Below are 27,254 nucleotides of genomic sequence, written 5' to 3' on the forward strand. Positions count from 1 at the left end.
AAAAGACGTGCCCTTGGGCAGAACACTGAATGAATAAATGAATGAATGAATGAATGAATGAATGAATGAATGAATGAATGAATGAATGTTACTTTCAGTAAAAAATACATTTCTATATATTTGTTGATAGAGTGGAGAGGACTTTTTCCATTGCTAGTGATAAAATATAAATTCACGACGTTTCGAAGATTGGTTCTATCTTCGTTACCATTGCTCTCCCCGTCATTCAGATCTATTATTCTATAATTGAGCAAAGTGAAAAAATGTTCTCCATATGTTATTCAAATAATACTTTATTATTTCCTCTAAAATTAAAACATTGGGAGCAAATTGACTGCTTAAATAAAATATATGGAAGAAATCTTCTTGCAAAAGTTCTGAAGATCTTCACATAGGAGTGAACATTTTTTGTCTTCAGACGATTTTATGACTTTATTTTACATTGTGTGAGAAGAAAATATTCTAGTATAGGCTGATGGAAATTTCTACCTTAAAGCATAACAATATATTACTTCATATATCTCTTCTTTGTATATGAAATATAAGTTGCTTACTTTCATTTAAATAAGTATTTTAGGTGGTGTATTGAATTATAGCATTGCTCATAAATTTCTATCTGTAAAACTATAGTTGTCCCTTTTTTAAGTCATCTCTTGCTTTTAAATTCCTACACTCTGACTCTTCAAAATCATCCTGTCTCTCACTGCTTATTTTCTGTAGTAATATTCAGAAGTGGCAATCATTCCGTTTTCACCAACACTCACTCTCTCAAACATTGAACAAATATTTTACTTCTTTGCAATCTGTTGTAGCTCAAAAGATTGCATTGCAAATTATCAACTCGATGTGCATTATCCGTCCAAATTTATCTCGCTACCGACTCGAGTTGACTAGGATGATCTGTGAATTCTTCCAATGGAGCTTGTGTTTTCTTCGTTGTCACTTCAGACCCATGTAATTCCAATGTTTCAAGAGACATTTTCAAACCTAAAAAGGAAACCGTCATTTATTTTCATATAATACAAAGATTGAATACAATATGGACAATATAACATAATTTAATGTAATAAAATGATAATTCCCAATCAATAAAAATGATAGCTATAAAATGGGATGTATTTCTTGTTTTAAAATTTTCCAACGCTTAAGCAATGACCTTACTGCATACTGTCCATATTATCAGGATGTTCCTTTACTTGTGAATTTTGATGAGGAATTAGTTGGCGGGATTGAAAACTAAGCCAGCATATTACTTCACGTCTGCCCTATACAATACTATAAACAGTGTAATACTCTCCACTCTTCCAAGGAGGACTGTAAAGGAATCCTGGTCTGAACTTGCCTTTTGTAGATCGCTCTTGATCCGGGCAGATGATTCCTTCTTCTTCTTTGTTCAGCTCTTGCTGGTGGTCAAACGGTGCAATCACGCTCCCACTGCAACCAGATAGAACGATTGTAAACCTGTTCCAGTAGTCACCCAGCCCACTCTTTAATATAAACGTCGCTTTCAATTAATTGCAATTAATCTCATTCAATTAGTGAGAATGAAAGTATAAACGAAATAAGAATGTGGTACAGTACGAACAATTTTTGATTGCTGATACAAGCTGATGAGAGTTGTTGGTGAGTCGAAGCGAAAGTTGCGTATTAAGAGGAAATATACAGAGAGGGCCAAAGTCTCTAGCCATTGTTTTTTAAATTGTTTTTCTTCTGCATTGATATACAGGGTGTTTCCGAGGTGGTGTTACAAACTTTCAGGGATGATGGCGAAGGGCACATGTATCAATTTGAGATAAGGAACCCTGGTCCGGAAATGACCGAGTCGAAAGTTACAAGCAAAAATAGTTCTGTGGAAATGAAATAATTTTATTCCTCTGTAAACCTTATTTATGTGTATTTATCTGTACATCTTACACATACTGTATTCATCTGGCGTTGTTTACGTTGTCTACTTACAGTATTCCATTCAATGCGCTGTCTGAGGGATGGGGACAGGAAACTAGAACAAAGCAATGCGGATAGCGTAATGTGTAACGGACATGGTCGGTCCTGATATGCACGTCTGTAGACAGCAGTGTGTGTGTACAAGTTGCAGTGTCGAGTAGATCAGTCCTAGTGAAATGGAGTACACGAGAGCGGAATAAGCAGAACTGATTTTCGAATACGGATGAGCCAATGGGAACAGTAGACAAGCTCACAGATTGTATCGGCACAAGTACCCACATAGGAGACATCTGGCCCATATCATTTTTCCACGACTGTTCCAAAAGTTAAGGGAAGAAGGGCACGTGGTGCCAAATCACAATTCCATTTCCACACAACTATTTTTGCTTATACTTCCGACTCAGTCATTTCCGGACCATGGTTCCTTATCTCAAATTGATACATGTGCCCTACGCCATCATCCCTGAAAGTTTGTAACACCACGTCGGAATCACCATGTATAACTGACGGCGTTCTGAGACACTTAAAAATAGTTTTCCGTTTATGCTGTATCTGATCCGAATCAATTTATTCAAAAGCTTTTTAATGGCTACTTTTAAATTCTCAGCTCTTGTTTAAATAGGTAATGTATATTGAGAGTTACTTGAAGTGGCAATGCAGGAATAATTTTACAACAGAAACTGCCCTTTCTCTGTCGGTAATCAAATTAGTCTCGGTCGATATATTATAGAGAAAGAGAAACGAAGCGGAGACTGCTGTAAAGTTACCTGCGTCTTAGAGGAAATTCATACACGAGGAACTTAAGTTAAACGAATTATTGACAGTAAAGAGGCTGTATAGTTGCACCGCATAACTATTTTCTTTTCCTTCCTCGTAATAAATGTATTTATAACAGAAAAATAGTATAATTTCGAAGTCAAGTCATATTCAATATTCAAAACCAATAATGATGACAACCTCTTTAGACATAAGTACTTAATCGTATGTAACTTGCTCAAATTCGGATTTGAAAATTATCTTTTGCTGAAACTACTGTAAATGAAATTATGATGCATTTCTTACGGTTTTATAAATGTTCGAATTCACTTCAACATGCTAGGCCTAGAATAGTCCTGTATGCATTCCTCTTTCTTAAGACAAATATTTTCCGTTTACCTCACTGTAAGCGTAAATTAACTCTGCAACTTGTTGCAAAACCGTAATATTTTATTTTCATTGAAGAAGAAAACCTGTGAAGAATTAACGAAAACTGCAGAAAATCTTTGTTTGAACATTAAATATTCTAGCATAAAACATTTTAAAAACATAGTTCAATAAATCTGTATGAAATAATTTCTACATGTGCCAGAAATAATATTACATGTAGACCTCTGAATTGCTCGAGCCTTCATCTTATCACCGAAAAAAATTTGTTCGAGCTCAAAGAAAACAATACAGGGACAGCCTAAGAAAACACATGTGTTTCCACAGAAATTTGGGAAAAGAAAGAAATTGTAAGATGTTGGTCGTACACAGTCGTACAAGATACAATTCATTGAAATAGGTGTTAAGTTTACTGACAAAAATTTATAATGAGAAAGTTTGTAAAATTTAATATCACGATCATATTAATTATAAAATTCTTAAATAATAAATCAATTTCAACTATTCTCCTTCCCACGAGTCCTACATCATTACATTCCTACAAGTAACACTGACGTCTGAGTTTCTGACCTATATCGCAATAAGATGATTAGTCATTTATATATTTTAATCAGTGAAGTAGTGTCACAATGTGTAATTCATACAGCCCCACGTTGTTTTTTAATATTAATTTCGGAAAATGGGAATATAACAATTATGAGGCCTAGACCTGAACTAATGTGACAAAGCCACCGGCATAGCTCAATCGGTTAAGGCGCCGATCTGAAGTTGCGCTCAGGGGCGGGCTCGATCTCCGCTTGAGCTGATTACCTGGTTGGCTTTTTTCCGAGGTTTTCCCCCAACCGTAAGTTGAATGCCAGGTAATCTATGGCGAATCCTCGGCCTCATCTCGCCAAATACCATCTCGCTATCACCAATGTCATCGACGCTAAATAACCTCGTAGTTAATACAGCGTCGTTAAATAACCAACTTAAACAAACTAATATGACACTTGTATTATTGTGTATTGTATTGTATTATTATTATTGTATTATTATTATTATTATTATTATTATTATTATTATTATTATTATTATTATTATTAACAAATCATGGTAATAGTAATGCTAGAGATTTTGATGGTGGTGATTATGATGATGTAATAGAAAAAATATATATTACTTATATTTGTTAGCTATGTGGGTATTTTGTCTGCTTCGAAATTCACAGATTTTTTTATCGTTTTTTTGGTGTCATGATCTCCCTTATGGCCGGTTTTTCCAAGTATTGTTAGAAAATTTAACGACTGTTAAACACTAAACAGTTTGTTAATTTAATAAAATTGTATGTTTTCAACACCAGTTTGGTTTAACAGATTGTTAACAGTTTGTTAATTTTAAATGTAGGATTTCGGGCACAGTTAACAGTTAGTTAAATATGGCCGATGTCTCCACAGCTGTTCGAACAGAAGTTGCGAAATTAATATTTTGTGTCTCCCTGTAGGGAATGTTTAGCATATGACTGGTAATATAACATTTAAAAAATACTTTGGACTGTTTAAATACATCAGTGTTAATTTATTTATTTCGTATTTCGTATCCATAATAGCAATGAGGAAATATAACCTTACTTTGTAATTATTATTCAGCACGTCACCTACAACATTAATTTGTCAACTGTTTGTTTATGGAGCGTGGCCTACTATAACAGGTTGTCATTTTATGCAAGTTTCATGACTCACTCTATAATATAGAATTTAAAGATTAATTTTAGCCAATCAAAAATTGTCTTACATGTGTAGAATCATTACCAACTGCTGTTGAGTAGTTAAAATAGTGCTAACAGACGTCATAGTTAAATGTCGGTTATCTTAAACAAAATTATGTTGAACAAATGGAAAATACATTAACAAAGCGTTAAAAATAAACAGACTGTTAATTTAACTTTCGTTAAACAAAATTAAACATTACTTGGACAAACTGGCCATTACACTTTCGTTTTTAATGGTATATTGACTTCTATTCAAAACAAGCTACTACTTTAACCTATTTCTTGCGATAATAACTTTACAACTTACTGAATTTACTTATAATTGATTATTTCTTATACAGGGTGAGTCAGGAAGAAAGGTATATGATTTGAGGGGTGATAATATTGGTGATGCTGAGCAAAAAAATTTATATGAACATATATCCTGTTTTTAACGGTTTAGGAAAAAACTATTCGAAACAGGGGGGAACGGGAAAAGTGCAGGTGATAGTAAATTTAAACATTGTTACCTTATGATATGTTCAATTGTATACTTTTCTTTTCAGAACTTCTTCAAAAAGCCCACTGTCAACTTCAATGCACTTTGCAGCTTTTGTAGGCAGCTGCTGTGTTGCTGATCTGAGCTGATTCAGACATTCCATTACTTGAACACAAGCACCTAAAATGCGAGCGAGAAGTTCCTCCCTTGTTTCCAATTTGTGCTTGTAGACTTCGCTTTTAAACCAACTCCATATACAGTAATCCAATAGAGTAAGGTCGGGTGACCTCGGTGGCCAAGAAATGACTCCACCGCGAATGGTCCAAAGATCAGGATACGTTTCATTGAGGTACCGCGTCACTGGCCGTACAAAATGTACATGAGCTCCATCGTGCTGAAAGTTCATACGAGGTCGTGTTGCCAAAGGAATAGCCTCCGAGTATTCTGGTAACACGTTTTGAAGGAAATCAAGATACTGTACTCTGTTAAGACGGTTATCTAAAACAATTGGCCCGATGAATTGATCATCGATGACAGGGCACCACATTTTTCCCGTTCCTCACGGTTTCGATTAGTTTTCTGTGAAACCGTTAAGAACAGGACATATGTTCATATAAACTTTTTGCTCAGAATCACCAATATTATCACCCCTCAAACCATGTACAGTTGTCAAAAGAAAAAGTGGCCGCTCTCCTGAAACAAACTTCCCTTCGGGTATCTTCGCTACAATTCGGAGACAGGCGATGTTACATGTTGTTGGACCACGTTGCCTGATATCTACAGTTATAATTGAAGTATTCTGTGTGTTATCGATAGCGTAATGGTAGCGTTCAGGCCTCTTATTCATGAGGTCCTGCGTTCGACTACAACCACGTGCTTTTTATGTTCTTTTTGTTCTGTTTTTGAGAGAGACAAACTAGACATAATGGCTCTTTCTCTTTTACGATTATTTTAGTAATTAACATCAGGTTCATTAATATATTATGCCATGACTTTATCATTATGATATTGTGGCTGCAAATGGAAAGAAAAAAGATTTTATTCTCAATAAAAATATCTTTCGTGGCATAAACAAAACAAATTTACTGGCGTCGGCCTTAAAACATTCAAACAATTAAGCGTTCAAAAAACAAAACAAAAAGCCACAATTCAATATTCAGTCTATCTTCCTCTTATCTCTATCATCTTGCAGTCGAGTGGGCATGGAATTGACTAGTCTTTGCAAATAGCGACTGTTCTTAGACACGATATTCCAGGCATTCTGAACATACACACATAAATGTTCTGTCCATGGGCAGGTCTTTCATTGCAAACCCAGCAATCTCCAATCTTTCCTATTTTCTGCCTTCCTCTTACTCTCCGCATATGATCCACATATCCTAATGTCGTTTATTATTCTTTTCAACCAGAGACCCAACCAATTACTTTTTATCTTTCTAATCAGTTTCACCATCATTCTTTCTTCACTCACTTTTTCAAACACAATTTTATTTCTTATTCTATCTGTCCACTTCACACGCACCGTTCTTCTCCACATCCACATTTCAAATGCTTCAATTCGTTTCTCTTCATTTCGTCGTAATGTCCATGTTCCTTCCCCATACAATGCCACACTCCACACAAAGCACTTCACTAGTCTCTTCCTTAGTTCTTTTTCCAGAGGTCCGCAGAAGATCCTTCTTCTTCTATTAAAAGCTTCCTTTGTTCATATTTGCAGTTTTTCTTGGGAAGGATAGGCCTAAATGCGGTAACATCCCGTTTCTTTCCGCACACCACTATCTCTTTCGCATCTTATTAAATTCCAGAGGGCCCAAGCGTGGAAATGAGGAGAGTGGATTTGACTAATTGGGCCCTCCGGACTTCACCGAAAGTCACGGCAAGGGTTAAATATTAATTCTATCAGGATGTTTGACCCTATCAGAGATCGGGAAATCTCAATTAGCCTTTGCCCCCCGCATCCTGGACTAGCTTCTAAGAATCATCAGAAAATCTTAGAGTGTGATTGGGCCAATTTTTCCGAAAATGTTTCCACACTTTTGCCCTCGTAGCTCAGCGGACGAACGTCGGAATTTAGATGTCAACGTCTCAGGTTCAATTCCTCGTTATTTCTTTTCATTTTATTGTGGTTCAAGATAGTATAATGTAATAATACAAAAAGAAAAACTAATAGCAGTATTATGCAACTGGATTTTTCCAAACCTAATATTAAATTTATGTTATTTATATCGCTGAACAACGATTACAATATAAATAACTTGAATATTATTTATACAGTATCACTAAAGAACGATAACACAATATAAATGATAAATATCGGTTTGTTTAATTAATATAAGATATTATATAATACGTATTTAATTATCTAAATAAAATAACCTATTTTACAAAGAAAGATGTTTATTTGTGTTATAATAATTACTTACATAAAATACAGATTATTCATATTGCGAAAGAACAATAACAATATAAATAACTTGAATATTATTTTATAATGCTAATGAAGGAAAACAATATAAATGATAACTTGAATATTATTTATATCGCTAAAGAACGATAACAATATAAAAAACGTGAATATTATTCATATCGGAATTTCACAGATTTATTACAGATGTATTTAAGAAATTGTAGAAGAATAGTAATTAGTAACAGTGTCCTATTTATTCTTCTTGGAGCCAAATTTGTAACTTTTAAAAGTGTGGTTACTATGTTGAAGTATATGTGTTGCAACGAATGCTTGATTTGTTATGTATGTGAGTCAGTTATGGGATGCTTGATGTCGTCGCAATGTCGTAATTATAGTTTGATTGTGTCTGTGTGACTATTGTGTATTAATTTATTATGTATGGTACGGAAAGCTGCATATTTGTGTTATAGAAGTGTTACGTATGTGTGTTGTTAATGTTTTTGTATGTTTCAAATTGATAACTGATATTTGTTTTGCAATCGCAATACCTAATTTACGGATTGTTTATGTTTTGTTTACATAGCGTAAGCTAATTTAATTTTCTTTTCCATTTCTCTTTATGCTTATCTTTTTTGTGTATAAAACTATAGCCCTAACATACATATGTAAAATAGGGCTAACCCCCATTGGAGATACAATAATAATTATTATTCATATCGTTATAAAACGATAACAGAATACAAATGATGACCTGAATTTTATTCATATCCCTAAAGAACGATAACAAAATATAAATAACGTGATATTCATAAAGAACGATAACTGGATATAAATGATAATTTGAATATCATTTACATCGCTAAAGAACGATTAAGAAATAAAATGAAAACTTGAAGAAGGTCCGAACCCACGACCTTTGAATCATTAAACAAGCACTCTACCGCTGATCTAAGAGGCGCAGATATGGAACACTTTCATAGTTCCGGAACTGCTTGTACAAGCACATGCATCGTGTAACATCGCCGCGACCCGAAGTGGACTTTGAAAATATTCGCTGTTCACGAGTGCGGCCACTTTTTTTTTTTTTTGACAGCTGTACCTTTCCTCCTGATTCACCATGTATCTTCATTGTGTAGTTTACGTTGACCTTGTTTTGTACTTCATTTACAGTTATATAAAAATTTCAGCTGATTATAATTTATTTCACGATTTTTTACTGTCACCAAGGTCATGTACGACACACAAAGTGTATTGTTACATTTAGAATCGCGAAATGTTAAATTTTGGAAAACAGCGCAGAGAAATTTGTAGTAACATAACTTTAGGAATATAATAATGCCATGAGCCTTAGTTTTATCGAAGTAGATAATAAAATACATAGATTAAAAATTGTAATTAAACATTATTTTGCGAATTTATTTAAAGTTTCAATTGTAAACAGCCATTGTCATTCGTGGATAACATAACAATACCTGAATCAAATAAAAGGTCGTTTTAATCTCACTAAACAAAGCATAATTAAAGTCACATAATAAAATAAGTAACATTATAATCAAAATTACAACAACAAATTACTCATTAGAAGATGCATTTTTATTTCCTGCTAAGAAATGAAACTGAAAGAAAAAGAGAACTGACACAAAATAATATTACCATATCTATATTGTTTCGTGCAGAGATAGCCTAAATTACTTACCCAACTAGTACAGGGACAGATCCATCGATGTTTCCTGGAGGTTCATAGATGCCAACTGGTCTATTTGGGGTCAGCAGTGAGGTGCTCACACCACCCAAGAGGGTGCCTACATTATTGGCTAACGGGCCCAGAAACCAGCCCAGGACCCCGCCGATTCCTGGAAAATTAATGCAGACGGAATAAAAATATTATCTACATACGTATACCACGCAGCATTCTCACAAGGTATAAAAGAAGCAAATAGCTTGCTTAACAACACAAATTACATCTAGTTGCGTATATAATTGTATTGTTCACTACTTTATTACATAGGTGGAATATACTTGTATCGGCGTTCATGGTTTTCGATGGAGCGGATTGAGGCGAAAAGAGAGAGAATGGCATCTCGGTTTTCTTTTATGTTTTGACTCCATCCTATTACCGCATTCTGGAACCTATATGTGCTATATTATCTGAATGAATGGCCTCAGAAGGCCGTATTCATGCAGAGTACCAATTCGTCTTGCTTCTGCAAAAAATATTAAACATCACGGCAACTAAGGCATCTAGAAATTATTTTGAAATTACATAATACATACAGTATAAATTTATCCATTGTAAACGAAAACATAGGAGGAAAAAAAATAGAACATAAAATAAACAAATTTAGTACTTTTTTGGAACTTTAAAAGAACCCTGAAATGGTTATTTACGTTACGTGGACCGAAAATGAGGTTTTACATATGAGTTGAGGTGTTTACAGTCGGTCCGTCAAGTGAACCCGGAATTTCGAAACGAATACCTGAAACACTTTGGACCTTGGAACGTACAATATTTTATTTCCTATCGTGTTGTATTTCCTTATTTTTATTTAAATAACATTAAGATTTAGACATCATGTTCAATTCAGGACCCACCATTCAAACAGTCGACACTATTCATGTCAGTCGATAGATTAAATAATCTTCAGAAGTAGAAATTGATATTCCACAAATTGATTTAGTAAAATGTAAGGAAACAATTGGTAAACTGATCCCTACAAAATCAGAATTAAAATATAAAAAGAAATATGAACATCTCATTTATTTTGAACACTAATTTCAGTAGTAAAATAGCAAATATTTCAAACGGACCGTTATGACAAATAAATGAATGAATAATTCTATGCGGATTACACATCCATTATTTAAAATTATACGGATCATATTCGGAGACGTCGACTTGGTTGGCGAGTTTGTATAGCGCTGGCCTTCTATGCCCAAGGTTGCGGGTTCGATCCCGGGACAGGCCGATGGCATTTAAGTGTGCTTAAATGCGACAGGCTCATGTCAGTAGATTTACTGGCATGTAAAAGAACTCCTACGGAACAAAATTCCGGCACACCGGCGACGCTGATATAACCTTGACAGTTGCGAGCGTCGTTAAATAAAACATAACATTTATTCGGAGACTAAGAGAAAGGGAGAAAATAGGAAACGCTGGAAAGTTCTGGGTTTGCAATGAAAGACCTGCCCTTGCGCAAAAAACGATGAATTAAATGAATATTTAAAATTGCCAATAATGCACTAATTTATTTACCAGCTTTATCAAATATTTGTTGGAAACAATGAACAACGTAAAAGAATTGAACGAAGATGTTATCTTGCCTATAATTATGTTGGATTTGTTAAGTTTCAAAACTTAGGCCTATGTCTCTTTGCAGTTATGTATTAAAATTTACAATTATTACAAAATCGGTATTTACACTAGCTAATTAACTGGAGAGAGGTTAGTTTATTTCATACTAATAAATATTAAAGTGAGCCGATGGGAATAACGAAAAGTGGTGAAAAATATGATGGAGGGAAACAAGCGAATGAAAAAAGTAAAGTTACGAAGAAGGGAAGGGGGAGTGGTCTGTGAAAGAGGTAGAGATCGGTGCTGAGAACGGCCTGTTTCAGTAGGGGAAAAATAACTTAGAATTTTTAGAGGAATGAGTTAAAGGTCAAGTAGTAGGAACTGTCTAATGGTACTGAGTTAGATTAATATCAAGGCATTAGAGCAACGGTGACCAAAACTCGAGCTGCAGTGTTTACATGCGACAGACAGCCTATGAAGTAAGGAGACGGAGGAAAGGTACTTGACATAAAAACTACAACCAGTAGTGGTTCCTGTACTAACATCTTGATCAATCCCGCGGATAGAAATCTCAAGCTTTGCTGTATCAGTAATGTCATTGCTGTCATCAAGAGCCAGTGAATAACATACAATTTTGCTTGCTTCTTTTTTTAACCTTCCTCTTGAATATATCAGAAATTTTCTAAATTCTTCTTTCAATACTTGGTCGAGAAATTCGTAGTTTTTCAAAATTAAAAAAACTTCTTGTGTACAAGTTATTTAAGCTATTTTAATCATTACTTTTTTTAGAAATTCTGTTCTATTAAAAGGCTTTAGAGCACGAGATATTTCAAACCCCATTAGGTAGCTGACTTCCTTACATTTATTTATGTCTTTTTCTTTCTGGCTATGATTTAAGACATGTCAATTCCTGGCGTTTAACAGTTCGTTGGCACATAATATTGAATCAGTTTTTCTACAATATTATTGTTAAATGAATAACTAATAAGTAGTTACCCTCATCTAAAGATTAAGAAGATTAAAACTGAGATAAAACCTAATAATTTTATTCTTCTAGGGAGATAAAAAAATATCAATATTCATGCACGTACAGAAGAATTATAGAAACACATAGCCTACTTAGTGGTAGTAATAATAATAATAATAATAATAATAATAATAATAATAATAATAATACATTATTCAGCGTGACAATTAATGTTTCTATATACCCGCTGCATTAGAGTAAGGAAGCTGTGAATAGTATGAATTTTTTGATGGTGTGAATAAGTTATTATAGCAAATAGCGAACTGAATAACGAATCGGCTATAGAAGTGAACTGGTATAAACAGTAAGGTACATGTGAACCAGTGAATAAAATGAATAGCAAGAGGAAGGTAGGATTCGTATTAAATAGACGATAGACTGAGCAGTAAGAGGAGAGATAGAAAGTGGGAATAGAGTAATTTTAATAAAGTATACTGCAAAGAAGTGTTATTTGTAATGATTGTTAATGGTGGCATGGAATACGTGTAAATGTGAGGTCAACCATTACATGTAAAAATGTGTTTTGTATTATATTATTATTATTATTATTATTATTATTATTATTATCATTATTATCATTATTATTATTATTATTATTATTATTACTATTATTATATATATATATATATATATATATATATGTATATCGAAATTTCATTAAGCTCATTGGGGGTCCTGTCAACAATCAGATCACTGAGACATCCCTCAACCATTTTTTAAGGAGGAGGGACCCGAATGTTTACAATGCAACCCGAGGCTTATTGATGCAACTGTTTTACATTATTGAAAATGTTTCTGATGGTATGTTTTTACGTTGTTAGAATTTGAATAGCAATCTTTCTCGCTATTATAACTTAAATACTCGATCACAATATGATAACACGCTAGAAATACCACTCCACACATCATCTCTATTCTTCATCTTTCACTGTTGCTACTTCTCGTCACTGGAATTCTCTGCCGCCTGAAGTCAAGGGCTGCCGAACTTTAAGTTCTTTGAAATGTAAGTTAGAAAAATATCTTATGATGAGTTGCCAGACCTAACGCGTTATAAATATTTAATGCAATGCATTCCACTGTATTTATTTATTTTTTTGTTTCTTTTTTATTGTGTAATCATGTAAATCGTGTTTATTTATCACTTTACACCAATATGTATTCCACTGTGTTTTTTATTATTATTTTTATTATTAGTCTTATTTTTTTATTGTGCACATTTGATTCAATTGTCGGTTTGTGGTTTAATTATGTGAATCCTACTTATTTGTAATATAATACCAATATGTACTCCAATGTGTTTACATATTTTTAATTTTACTGTGTACATTTTTTATTGAACTATCGGCTCCTGTTTTTGTGTGATTCGTATTTGATTCTAACAACATTAATATGTATTCCATTATGTTTATTTTTATTTAATGAGGTAAATTTTTATGGAACTACCTCTTTTGATCTCATTATGTACCTAAATCGTATCAGTACGTAATTATTTACATCCGAGCCAGTTGTATGTTCAACTATGTAAGCAAGTTTTAATCCTGGTTGAGTGTAAGAGAAGGCCTTACGGCCATAACTCTGCCAGGTTAAAGAAAGCCATTATTATTATTATTATTATTATTATTATTATTATTATAAGTAATAACAGTGGCGTAACGTTAATTTTTACTGCATTCTTCTGAAGAACGTGAACATACGAAAACCGATATAATCTGAAATGAAATAAAATAACGACTGAGACAATGACTATTCCTCGATATTTAGGCCTATATGATAGCATGAAAAACGTGGGCGAAAATAGGCTATAGACGGCACAGATGAGAATCTTGAGATGTGTAGAGAGAAGTATGAGAAAAGATGAAGTAAGGAATTACATCTTTATTTTCTTACACTGTTTAACTTCCCCTTTTATTCGACGTACACATTATTACGGGTAGGGGAGGGAGATTCTTTTAGATCGCACACTAATATCTCACAAATGCGGGCCTACCTGGTCATGAAATCGGCATAACACAGAACAATGACAAGACAAGGAGAAAGAAAAAAAAAAACAAATACAATTAACTAGAGCTGGAGAGAATGTGATAAATAACGAACGCGTTTGGTGAGGCAATTATTGGACTTGCATAACTGTTATCATTTCTGTTTCATCCCGAGCCATGTCTACATTATAACTGAAAAAGTGCAACACTAGATTAAATATAATATTTATGAAAAGGGACATCCTCTGTGGTCGAGTGGTAACCATGTTTCCCGAGAGCGGTAGACTTTTAAAGGTGATAAATTTAATATTTCTCTTGGAAGGTAGTAAAGCTGGAGGTCCTACGGAGCAATATAGGCAATAAATTAAGTATAATTCAATAACTTATAGGCACTTTCTAAAACAAAGTAACAAAAATAAACCTTTTTATAGTTCTACAAAGCTGTTACATGGTTGAGAAATGTGGGCAGTGACCAGGGAACGAATAAAACCCTCATAAATGTCACGAAGTAAATAAGATTCACGTAGCTAGTCGTATACGTAATGAAAGAATAAGAAAATAAGCGTTATTAATGAATAGTATTGTAAATAGAATAAAATACATCAGACTAACTGGTTGATACACACAACAAGATTGGAGAATTATAGCAGAATTCTGTATAGACAATAGGGCTACAACTATAGACAAGGATATTGTAGATTAGCTAGGAATATTCAGCGAGATTTCTACAAATATTTTAGACAGAACAAGTCTCAAGGTCTAAGTCGTTCATAATAATGTTGGTGATGTCGTTGAATGAGAGATACTCTTGTAAAATTGATGAGTAATTTCTTAATTAATTAAGGAGAACCAAAGGAGAAATATTCGATCCGGTGCTGTGGATTGAGCCTTGGCTTAGTTCAGTGGTAGAGCACCCAGTGCTTAGATCTGGCTGTCCCGGGTTCGACCCTCGGCGTCGGAGCGAATTTTTCTCAATAATTAACAAATATTAACTATAACAGACAAATCTTTAGGACCAAAAAATTAATAATCCTTACATAGTCATTTCTCTGTGATGTCACAATTCAAAATTGTTCTGTCCTAAAGAGTAAAGCATTTCAACGCAGGAAACTCTTTCAAGTTATCAAAATTCCAGAGAAATCTTACAAATGAATCTTCCGAAATAGTCGGATCTAGCAGCTGTTAATTAAGTCGGATCTAGCTGCTGTGAGACACTGACTGATTAGTTTCAATCCGAACTATAAAGAGAGAAAAAAAAACTTATTTCAGCTCAAAACCTTCGTTTGAGTTGTTTGCGTTGGAAAACGTGTTTAATATTATTACTGTCTGTAAGTTTTCCTTTATCTCAACAGCGAGGTCTGTAGAACACAAATAAATAGGCCTATTCTATCTGCTCCCTTCTTTAGCATATGAATAAAATTAATGTTGGCAGAGAGATGCGAACTTCTCACAAGTGTACAATGACAATACAATACACTCTTAGAAGTATACAGAGATCTAGTTAAGGTATCTCTTTTTAAGCGGTCATTTAATAACGATGTATCAATTGCGAGGTCATCTAGAATTGGTGAGACAGAGGATTCGCCATGAGAATGGCTGAGACATTCGCCTTAGAGTTGGGAAAATTAAAAATTAAAAATTAAATCCGTGGCGCGACAGTCCATGAAGACCCAAGGGCGACAAATCGACTGCTGGCCTTAGGTTCATATGTCTCGACAGAGGTGAACGATCATCCAACCAGTATGGAGTAAAAGATGTTGTCAGAACAATGATCCATCCGGTCGAGAAAGCATGGGAAAAATTCAAACAGGTAATCAGGTCAAGAGTTATTCGAATCCACGCTCGAACGCAACGTTGGATATCAGGTTGCATCGGTCCATCGCTGTGGAGTAACGTGTTTGACTGTGGAACAAGTGGGCCCGGGTTCAAGTCATGGTTGGGAAAACTTATCTGGTTGAAGGTTTTTTGGGGTTTTCCCTCAACCAAACCCAACAAATTCTGGGTAACTTCGGCGCTGACCCTAGACTCATTTCTCTAAACCATAGATGCCCAATTGTAACTCGTGCGAGGTAACCCCTGGCGTAAGCAACCCGCAGCACATATTTTTAGGTCGTTTTTCCTATTTTATATGGAAAGTTACTGACCTTAGCAGAGAATGCTTGACGTGCAATATCTCCTGGTTCCATAGACGTTTGGATACCCATGCTCTAATCCTTCATTTACTCAGACGCTAGATAACCATAGCAATTGATAAAAGCGTCGTAAAATAAACCAACCAGTTTGTATACCTACTCTATTCTGAGGTGTTATGCATCTGGCTTGTCGTTAACAACGTCAGGTAGAAGGCTGTTCATGTATTAAATTGTAAACAGAATATTTTAGGCTATATTTCTAGTATGTTTTATATATATATATATATATATATATATATATATATATTTACTTACTTATGTATTTATTTACTTACTTACTTTCTTACTTACTTACTCACTTACTAACTCACTTATTCACTTACTTATTCACTTATTTATTTATTTATTTATTTATTTATTTATTTATTTATTTATTTATTTATTTATTTATTTATTTATTTATTTATTTATTTATTCATTTATTCATTCATTTATTTATTCATTTATTCATTTATTTATTTATTCATTTATTTATTTATTCATTTATTTATTCATTTATTTATTTTTTCATTTATTTATTTATTCATTCATTCATTCATTTATTCATTCACTCGTTCATTCATTTATTTATTTATTTATTTATTTATTTACCTATTTATTTATTTATTTATTTATTTATTTATTTATTTATTTATTTATTTATTTATTTATTTATTTATTTATTCTGATAAGAATTGAAACTATAGGTTCTCATTAACCACGCTACAGATCTTGAAACATTTCTATCCGCTCAAATATTATGTGCCTTAGTGTACATCAAGGGCAGCCAAAACTGCCTTCAGCGTCCTACTGGAAATACATCCCGCAAAACAGCCACAACGGCTACACGCACTATTCTCCCGTGACACAGACAGCAAGAGGTGTACTGCGAGTTGAAAGTGGACGACGCATATGATTGTTAAAATAAATTTACTCATTCACAAAACCGCATGTAGTGTTTAATTACGGAGAAACACTTGTGAGTAATACATACAGTGTTATGTTTCACAAATTTCAATGTCTCTGCTAATGTACGGTACTATACACTTAGAAATATTTATTTGGCACATAAGTTCCTCGGCAAATGCAAACTCCATCAAATATGTCTTCTCCTCTAGCAGCGTCTTCCAAAGGAATCAATTCTAGCACATACTCTCCGACATTTAATTCGTCATCAACTACTCTTACAAATATTGCCAACTGAGCTGTGTCAATCAAATCTGTACTTTCATCAAGAGAGATAGAGAAAAGTACACACATTTACGGATTTTCGCATCCACCTGCCTACTTTTATCAGTGGACAACAATTCAATTCTTCGGAAGATACTTCGTCGTGAAAGGTGCAAGTTTTTTTTTTTAATTAGTCAGTTCCTGGGGGCACATTTTTTAACATGTCCACCATACACGATTTAACAAACTCTTCTTGAAACGATGTAAGGGCTTTACGTATTTTCTATGCCACAACGTAACTGCTAGTAGTCGTTCTTCTGTCAAAATATTGTGTGCTTCTCCTTCAGCTCAGTAAGTTTCTTGAAATAATGAATCGTTAAACGCCACGCAAGTAATCTACACTTCTATTGTAATAATAATAATAATAATAATAATAATAATAATACTTTTCAGTTCTGCATATTCAGCATGACATGTACAGTTGTCAAAAAAAAAAAAGTGGCCGCACTCGTGAACAACGAATATTTTCTAAGTCCACTTCGGGTCATGGCGATGTTACTATGCATGTGCTTGTAGATGCAGTTCCGGAACTATGTAAGTATTCCATATTTGCGTCTCGTAGACCAGCGGTAGAGTGCGTGCTTAATGATTCGAAAGTTGTGGGTTGGGGCCTTCTTCAAATTTTCATTTTATTTTTTAATCAATCTTCGATATAAATAATATTCAAATTATCATTTATATCCTGTTATCGTCCTTTATCGATATCAAGTTATTTATATTTTGTTATCGTTCTTTTAGCGATATATAAATAATATTCAAGTTATATTTTTTTGTATTGTGTTATCGTTCTTTAGAAATATAAATAATATTCAAGTCATCATTTGTATTCTGTTATAATTCTTTAACGATATGAATAATATTCACGTTCTTTATATTCTGTTATCGTTCTTTAACGGTATAAACAATATTCAAGTTATCATTTATATTCTGTGCTCATTTATATTCTGTGCTCGTTTATTCTGTTATTGTTCTTTCGCGATAAAAAAAATCTGTATTTTATGCAATTATTATAATACAAATAATCATTTTTCTTTGTAAAATAGGTTATTTTATTTAAATAATTAAATATATATTATATAATATCTTACATTAATTAAACAAACAGATATTTATCATTTATACTCTGTGATACTGTATAAATAATATTCAAGTTATTTGTATTGTTATCGTTCTTTAGCGACATAAACAACATTCGAGTTATAATTTATACTCAGTTATCGTTCTTTAGCGATATAAATAACATAAACTTAATATTAGGTTTGGAACAATACAGTTGCATAATACTGATGTTAGTTTTTTCTTTTTATATTATTACATTATATTATCTTGAACCACAATAAAATGAAAAGGAGTGACGAGGAATTGAACCTGAGACGTTTACATCTAAATTCCGACGTTCTTCCGCTACGAGAGCAATGCGGAAAAATTGGCCCAATCCCCCTCCAAGATTATCTGATGATTTGTAGAAGCTAGCCCAGGATGCGAGGGCCAAAGGCTAATTGGGATTTTCCGGTCTCTGATCGGGTCAAACATCCTGATAGAACTAATATTTAACCCTTGCGGTGAATTTCGGTGAAGTCTGGAGGGCCCAATTAGTAAAATCTACTCTTCTAATCTCCACGCCTGGGCCCCCTGGGATCTAATAAAATACGAAAGAGACAGTTACTTACTTACTTACAAATGGCTTTTAAGGAACCCGAAGGTTCATTGCCGCCCTCACATAAGCCCGCCATCGGTCCCTATCCTGTGCAAGATTAAGCCAGTCTCTATCATCATACCCCACCTCCCTCAAATCCATTTTAATATTATCCTCCCATCTACGTCTCGGCCTCCCTAAAGGTCTTTTTCCCTCCGGTCTCCCAACTAACACTCTATATGCATTTCTGGATTCGCCCATACGTGCTACATGCCCTGCCCATCTCAAACGTCTGGATTTCAAGTTCCTAATTATGTCAGGTGAAGAATACAATGCGTGCAGTTCTGTGTTGTGTAACTTTCTCCATTCTCCTGTAACTTCATCCCGCTTAGCCCCAAATATTTTCCTAAGCACCTTATTCTCAAACACCCTTAACCTATGTTCCTCTCTCAGAGTGAGAGTCCAAGTTTCACAGCCATATAGAAGAACCGGTAATATAACTGTTTTATAAATTCTAACTTTCAGATTTTTGGACAGCAGACTGGATGATAAGAGCTTCTCAACCGAATAATAACACGCATTTCCCATATACGAAAGAGACAGTGGTGTGCGGAAAGCAACGGGAAGTTACCGCATTTATCCTTCCCAAGAAAAACTACAAACATGAGCAAAGGAAGGTTTTAGTACATACATGGGCACAATTTTCGGTTACGCGAGGCACTCGATTTGAAATAGTTTGTTCATTAGGAGAGGAGACTGCAGAGTAGGATGGGAAATATAAACTGCTGTGACCTGCGTCACCTTATCGTAATCGCTAAGGCGGTCAGTGGCGAATTATTAGGAAAGCGCTTGGTTAACGTGAGAGAATCGAAAACTTTTATTCAATTTGGCACATTAATTCGGCAGCTTTAATCATAAACCTCTTTACTATTTCTCCATCATTGAACTGATTTAAATCACAGGCGAGAAATTGCGTAACTAGCCAATAATATTCCATCACGTTGTCTACGTTTATTTTCTTGAATATTCTGGCGTTTATCAAGATTACTTAATAGATTTGCACGTACTCGACCTAAAATAATTTCAGAAAATCATATTTCGTTTTCTACGCACATTTTATTTTTTTTTTATAAGTTTCTTTTGGAAATAATACGTACAAAAAACATTTAATTCCTAGTATCTTTTAATGCAGCGTGTTTAAGGTATAATGTCCTATTTAATATACCATGCAAATGTTAAGATCATAAATTTTCTTCGGAATAGCACGAAAAAATAACATTTAATTTGTCTTTCCTTCTAATTCAGCATGTTCTTTATGACATAAGGATAATGTCGTTGTATATTAAATGTATTAATGCCCAATAGGATTTTCGAGCATAACAGACATCGTATGTTCTCCCCTTCTGAACAGCAAAAAAAAAAAAAAAAAAAAAAACTCTTCCATTTCTAACGCGTACACACTGCTTTGATAATGCCATTATGCCACAACTGATATTGCTTATGTAACTGATATAGAACCCGCCCACGCCTAGGAGCTACGTGAGGGAAGAACGGGGACAGTGAAGATGATGTCACTCAGAGCGATAAGCTCTGTGAAGGTCATTGACGCACTAATTCTCAAGTGAGGCACGATGCCCATGTTTGTTTTAATAGAAAAGGGAGCATCTTCTGCGGACCTCTGGAAAAAGAACTAAGGAAGAGACTAGTGAAGTGCTTTGTGTGGAGTGTGCCATTGTATGGGGAAGGAACATGGACATTACGACGAAATGAAGAGAAATGAATAGAAGCATTTGAAATGTGAATGTGGAGAAAAACGGAGCGTGTGAAGTGGACAGACAGAATAAGAAATGAAGTTGTGTTGGAAAAAGTGGGTGAACAAAGACTGATGCTGAAACTGATTAGAAAGAGAAAAAGGAATTTGTTGGGTCACTGGTTGAGAAGAGTAATAGACGACATTAGGATATGTGGATCATATGCGGAGACTAAGAGGTAGGCAGAAAATAGAAAAAATTGGAGAATGCTGGGTTTACAATGAAAGACCTGCCCATGGGCAGAACACTTATGTATGTTCAGAATGCCTGGAATTTCGTGTCTAAGAACAGTCGCTATTTGCAAAGACTAGTCGATTCCATGCCCACTCGACTGCAAGGTGTGGTCAAGATAAGGGAAAGATAGACTAAATATTGAACCGTGGCTTTTTGTTTTGTTTTTCGAACGCTTAATTGTTTGAATGTTCTAAGGTAGACGCCAGTAAGTTTGTTTTGTTTATGCCACGAAAGATATTTTTGTTGAGAATAAAATCTTTTTTCTTTCCATTTGCAGCCACAATATCATAATGATAAAGTTATGGCATAATATATTAATTAACCTGGTGTTAATTACGAAAAAATAATCGTAAAAGAGAAAGGAGCAATTATGTATATTTTGTCTCTCTCTCTCTCTCTCTTAAAAAGAAAACAAAAAAAACATAAAAAGAACTAGGTTGTACTCGAACGCAGGACCTCCCGAATACCAGGCCGGAACGCTACCCTTACACCATCAAGTAACACACGGAGTACTCTAATTATAACTGTAGATATCAGGCAACGTGGTCAAACAACATGTAACATCGCCTGTCTCCGAATTGTAGCGAAGATACCCGAAGGGAACTTTGTTTCTGGAGAGCGGCCACTTTTTCTTTTGACAACTGTACAATAGTGCCGCTGTATATTTCAAGTAAGAGGCTTGGTCGCGCACAAAGGGAGGAAAGACACTGGTGATTACGGGGATGTAACCGAGAGTCCTACTTTGGACGCCTTTGCTGTACATGGTTGTCATCACTTGCTCTTTACAGTATTTACATTTCTTTTCGACATAAGGTGGAGGTTTCTCTTGTTACTGACCATTTCTGAAACAGCAATAACATCACTGAAAAGATTTTAGAAAACGCCTAGTTCAGTTTACCATTTCGAACCATTACTATCTTAATGTTACCAAGAAATTTTGCTTGTCATACAGCAGTGACAATATGGCCTGGTCCACACCGGGAACGGAAACGACAACGAGGAAAGGGAACGGAAAAATTGTTAAAATACATATATTTAAATGTGAGCATTCACAATTAACGAGAAGCTTGTCGGAACTCGGGAACGAGAACGTGAAAGTTGGCGAAGTTTTAACTTTGCCGTTCTCGTTTCCGATCATAGCCTACTAGATTCTTTTTGTTGTCATCATAAAACTATTTGGTCATCGTATATTTTGTAGCAAGGAAGCCGTAACATAATTTGTTCTTCATGCATTGTTTCTAACTAACTCAGAAATTTAGTAGAGTCACTTTCTATATACACGTCACGCAGCTACGTGTGTGTGACCAAATTACAACGTGAATTGAATTCTTAAATATTTTTGTGTCATAAATTTTAAAGTTGGTTAACCTGTATTTATGTTGGCTTTCTTGTACTCATGAGAGAACGCCATTGGTCAATTATACACAAATAACATCATAATGCATAATATCGGCTTTACATTTCGTTATTGACATGAATATCGATGTGCATCGTCGTTGCCGCTCTCTGTTTATTGTCAATCAAAAATCTTCACTTTAACGTCCTCCGCTTCCCGCTCTTGTTCCCGGTTTATTGTGGGTCTTCCTTATCTCGGGGTAGGAAAGGAATTACGAATAAGTTATGTAGAAGTTGAGATTGTTCTAAGGAACACAGATAATATTATGGTTGTTTACCGTGACCGACGACCTCCAGAATAGCTCCCCATCGGCGAGCCGTGACATTGGTGCTGAGAATGCTCCCGTTGTCTTGCAGACCTCCCAGCGAGACGGGGTCGATGTTCATGCCCACGGACGAGTGCAGCGCACACAGCAAGATGATGTAGAACCACTGTCGAGCACACAACAATTTTTACATAAGTTATGTAGGCCTACTTGTTTAATATTTTATATATTCATCTAATCTCATATACATAGGCCTATTCGTGCATTATTTTTTCCTCACTTACACCTAACTTTAATTTACTTGTCTGTTTATTTGTCATTCTGATTTTTTTTTTTTTTTTTTTTTTTTTTTTTTTTTTTTTTTTTTTTTTTTTTTTTTTTTACATTTAGACTATTTGTTTACTTCTTCATATCTTTATCTCTCCTTGTCTGTTTCTTTACTTTTTTTCTTTATTAATCCAGTTCAAAATGTATATATTTTATAATGGTTCGCTTCTTAGGCTTGTGTTGTATTATTTGTTTACTTAATTATTTGTTCTATTTTAAAGCATGATTTTATCCTTAGTCTGCCCCTAACAACGGCTCCCTTACGCAACAGGTCGAGGGCCACAGTTCCGAAAGCATTGACCGCGTGATCCCAGAAAATAGATAAGATACACACCTAAATATAGATATTGCTAGAAATGTTATGAATTTCCAGCTATACATTCTTGACAACATCGTAAAAATTATTGTTCTTACGGCGAGGTTCATCGTTTCAATTTTCCTCCAAAAATTTTATCTTTGTTTTCCAGTGTCTGAGAATTGCTTTCGAAAATTTTGTATTCAGATTTCGTAACAAATACAAATCGCTTTACCTTTAAAGGCATTTATTCTGATTTAATTTATGGAGTTTACTTTTAAATTAAGAGAGAAAAAAGGCGGGATGGGACAGACATTTTTAGTGCACTTCGACCGTCCTGCCATTGCTCTATCATTTTATAATCTTCTTGGTATCACTTGAGGCACAGACCTGTCTTCGAACAGTTGACTAAACAACAAACAAAAATGACATTCATCACGATCAGGATCACCGACAAAAAGGCAATGAGACATTGTTTGCTATTCCCAAGAAAAAACGTAAAGGTGTTGCTATACGGGAAAGTTCCAGGGAATAAGTAACCACAGAATATAGTTTTGATTGACACCACCGTCTCAGTTCCTAGTGTCATAAGTCATTGAGTACTTGAATTAGGCCTATATGTTATCCAATCAATAGAGTATATTATTATTCAATCAGTCACCTTATCAGTAAACAGTTAATCCATCAGTCAAACACTCATCAAATCTGCCAACTAGTCACAACCAGTTTTCCACTTAGTTACTTAATCAGCTAGCCGGCCATTTAAACCAACCAGTCAGCCAGATACTTTGTCGATCAATCAGCTACTTAGTCAGTAAAGATTCAATTAGTTAGAAAATCTGCTAACCGTAACAAATCAGTTTGTTAGTTTCATAGTCAGCTATTTGGACATTTAGTCAGTCAACCAGCCAACCAAATACTTAGTCGGTAAATTGGCTACCTATTAGTAAAATCCAATCAGGCAGTCTGCCCGACATTCGGTCAGTAAATCTACCAACCATTCACCGAATCTTTCAATCAGTTTCTTAGTCATCCAGCCAGCATGACAGTCAACCAGCTAGCCAAATACTTAGTGTATGAATTTGTTACATAGTCAATAAACAGTCTCTGAGAAAGTCAGTTATTCATTCAATTAGTAAATTAGCCAACCATTCACCCAATCTGTCAATCAATTTCTTAGTCAGCTATTCGGCTATTGAGTCATTCAACCAACAAGCCAGATACTTAGTCGATTAATAAGCTTCCTAGTTAGTAAACAGTCAGTGAGCCAGACGTTCAGTCGTAAATCGGCCAACATATCACCCAATCAGTATGTCAGTTTCTTAGTCAAGTAGCCGGGTTGGTCATCAATCAGCTACCTAGTCAATAAACAGCCAGTTGACCTGTCAGTCGTACATTGCCAGTAAATTTACCAGCCATTCATCCAATTCCTTTTCAGTCAGTTTTTTCGTCAGCTATTCGGTCATTCATTCAATTAGCCAGCCAGATACTTAGTCGATAAATCAGTTACTTAGTCAGTAAATAGTCAATCAGCCAATCAGACCGATTTTCGCTCAGCAAATCCACCAATCATTCATCTAATCTTCCAATCAGTTTTTAGTCAGGTAGCCGGCCATTAGTCAGTCAACCAACCAGCTAAATATTTATTCGATGAATCTGCTATCTAGTCAATAAAAAGTCAAAGAGTCAGTTAACCATACATTCAGTCAGTAAATTAGCCAATCGTTCAACCAGTAGTTAGTAAATTTCTTAGTCGGATATTCTGCCATTGATTCTGTCAACCAACCAACCAGCCAGACAGTCGATCATTAAGCTACCCCGTCAGTAAACAGTCAATCAGCCAGCCAACCATATATTCAGTCAGTAAACGAGCGAACATAAGTTATCCTCCAATCTGTATGTCAGTTCTTTAGTCAACAGGCCGACCATTTAGTCAGTCAATCAGCCGAATATATAGGCCTACTACATATTTGAATCAGCTACCTAATGAATAAACATTCAGATCAATCATCCAATCATTTTGTCATCCAGTTTCTTATTTAGCTCTCCGATCATTCAGTCAATCAACGAACCAACCAGTCATTCAGTCTATAAGTCAGTCATTCAATAAATCAGCCAATTAGCCATTCACTAAGTCATAAAGTCAGTGAATCAGCATTCAACGTATGCAGCTAGTTATTTAGAGAATCAGTCAGTAAAATAGTCCGTAAGACCTTCGATCAATAATTAACCATACAGTCAGCTAACCACTCAATCAACCAGCTAGCCATTCAGTCAGTTAGCTAGCCATTTAATCAGTCCGTCTGTGAGCCAGCTAGTCAGCTAAGATCAATTTTATAGTCAATAAATGGCACTAAAATAGCTTAAAATTAATTAAGCATATTTTTCGCTCACTACTCATGGCATGCTTACCTCAGTCTGAGAAGCATTGCTGCAGAGTAGCTAATAAATGAAGGGTTCAAAGCCATAGCGGGCCATTTATTAAAAACGGAGAAAGCAAGGGTTAAAGTTAAGTAAATATCATAGTTTAATGAAGATTGACATATCATTTAGTTTTAATGTGCTCACTTTATCTCACTTGCTATATGTTTCGTTAAATTATGGTAATCACTTAATTTTAATCCTTGTTTTCTCAGATTTTAATAAATGGCGCTTGGTCCACTATGGCTCTGAACCCTTCAAATGTTTCTCTCTTAAAAAACGGAAAGACTGTAGAATATTCAGTAACTAGAGTGGAGATAGGTATTTTCCATTGCTAATGAATATAAAATGCGTAACGGAAGATGAAGAGGAAGACAAAAGCACTACAAGCGTTGAGTCGTCTTATAATTCTTCAGTGGGGCCTAATTCTTAATAGTGAATATGTAAAATCTTCTCTCATTATTCAGGTATCCTTGTTCTCTTCCGTCTACAAAATCGTCTCAGCAGTTAGTTCCGTACATACCTGAGCCATAGTTTCCCCTTCCGCTCTTCTTCCTGTCAGGCATTGAACTGGCTCCAGCATGTTATCAAAAATAGGCAGTCGGAACCTAACTGTTCACTGCCGTGAATCAGATTTCCTGCATGTATGTCTCTCTCAAGTTTCTGACGGAATGTATTGAACTATTAAAGATATTTCCTGCTGTTCCCAATCGATGGAGCACGATCCGTTAATGAGACGCAAAACATCGTAAGAGGGGCTTTAGAGTAACACACAGGAAATATTTTCTTTCTATCAGAATTTTGAATTTATTAGTTTTACGGACCTATGTTCAGATTACATATTTTTGTTATTAATATTAAAATACTATTTTTCCCCTTATTCTTTTTCTTGCACTCCTCTTCTTACACCTATTTATTTTTCCCTTACAAAATATTTTGCATTAAACGCTTGCGGAGGTATCGAAATAGGATCTTTCAGAGTCCACAGATCAATCATATCTCTCAAGATATTTACTGTTCTTTTTATGGTCGCGTCGCTGTTATTTCCGGCGTGACTCCTCCTCTTTGCTTATGCCTTAGGAAGTGAAGGCTCTATGAAGTCTAGGTAGGTAGTATCGTTCGACATTTTTGTTCTTTCGTTGCCGAGCTACCAGGCGAGGAATCTGTTTGCCGCACCGTTAAACATTATCATGTCGTAGCTCATATGATAATAAATCAAACGCAGTGTAATTTAGCAAATAATTGAGCGGAAAATAACGTCCTCGTGTGCTTTCTGCGAACGCCAACGAAAGAGCCAAAATGGTGAGCGATTATATTAAGTATTTATCGAGCCTTAGGTAGTGCATAACGGCATCAGCAGCGAATCACAAGACGCACACGTTTAAATGTAGCCGACCTGCAACGTGATTGGCTGTTGGAAATAAGAGCGGCGGGACTTTAATACTAAA

The 27,254-nt window shown here is 34.9% G+C and overlaps 1 protein-coding gene across 1 annotated transcript; it reads right to left on the reverse strand.

Annotated features, from left to right (window-relative positions):
- Positions 1-865: 865 nt before the first annotated feature.
- LOC138695174 (uncharacterized) lies at positions 866-26,389 on the reverse strand. Its single transcript, XM_069819633.1, has 5 exons — positions 26,330-26,389; positions 22,776-22,929; positions 9,419-9,575; positions 1,343-1,434; positions 866-987 (listed from the first exon to the last, which is right to left on the reverse strand). Exons 1-5 carry the CDS (start codon positions 26,387-26,389, stop codon positions 866-868), a joined length of 585 nt encoding a protein of 194 aa, XP_069675734.1.
- Between the last annotated feature and the right edge of the window lie 865 nt (positions 26,390-27,254).

This window comes from Periplaneta americana, chromosome 2 (assembly GCF_040183065.1).
Source record: "Periplaneta americana isolate PAMFEO1 chromosome 2, P.americana_PAMFEO1_priV1, whole genome shotgun sequence".
NCBI classification, from domain to species: Eukaryota; Metazoa; Arthropoda; class Insecta; order Blattodea; family Blattidae; genus Periplaneta; species Periplaneta americana.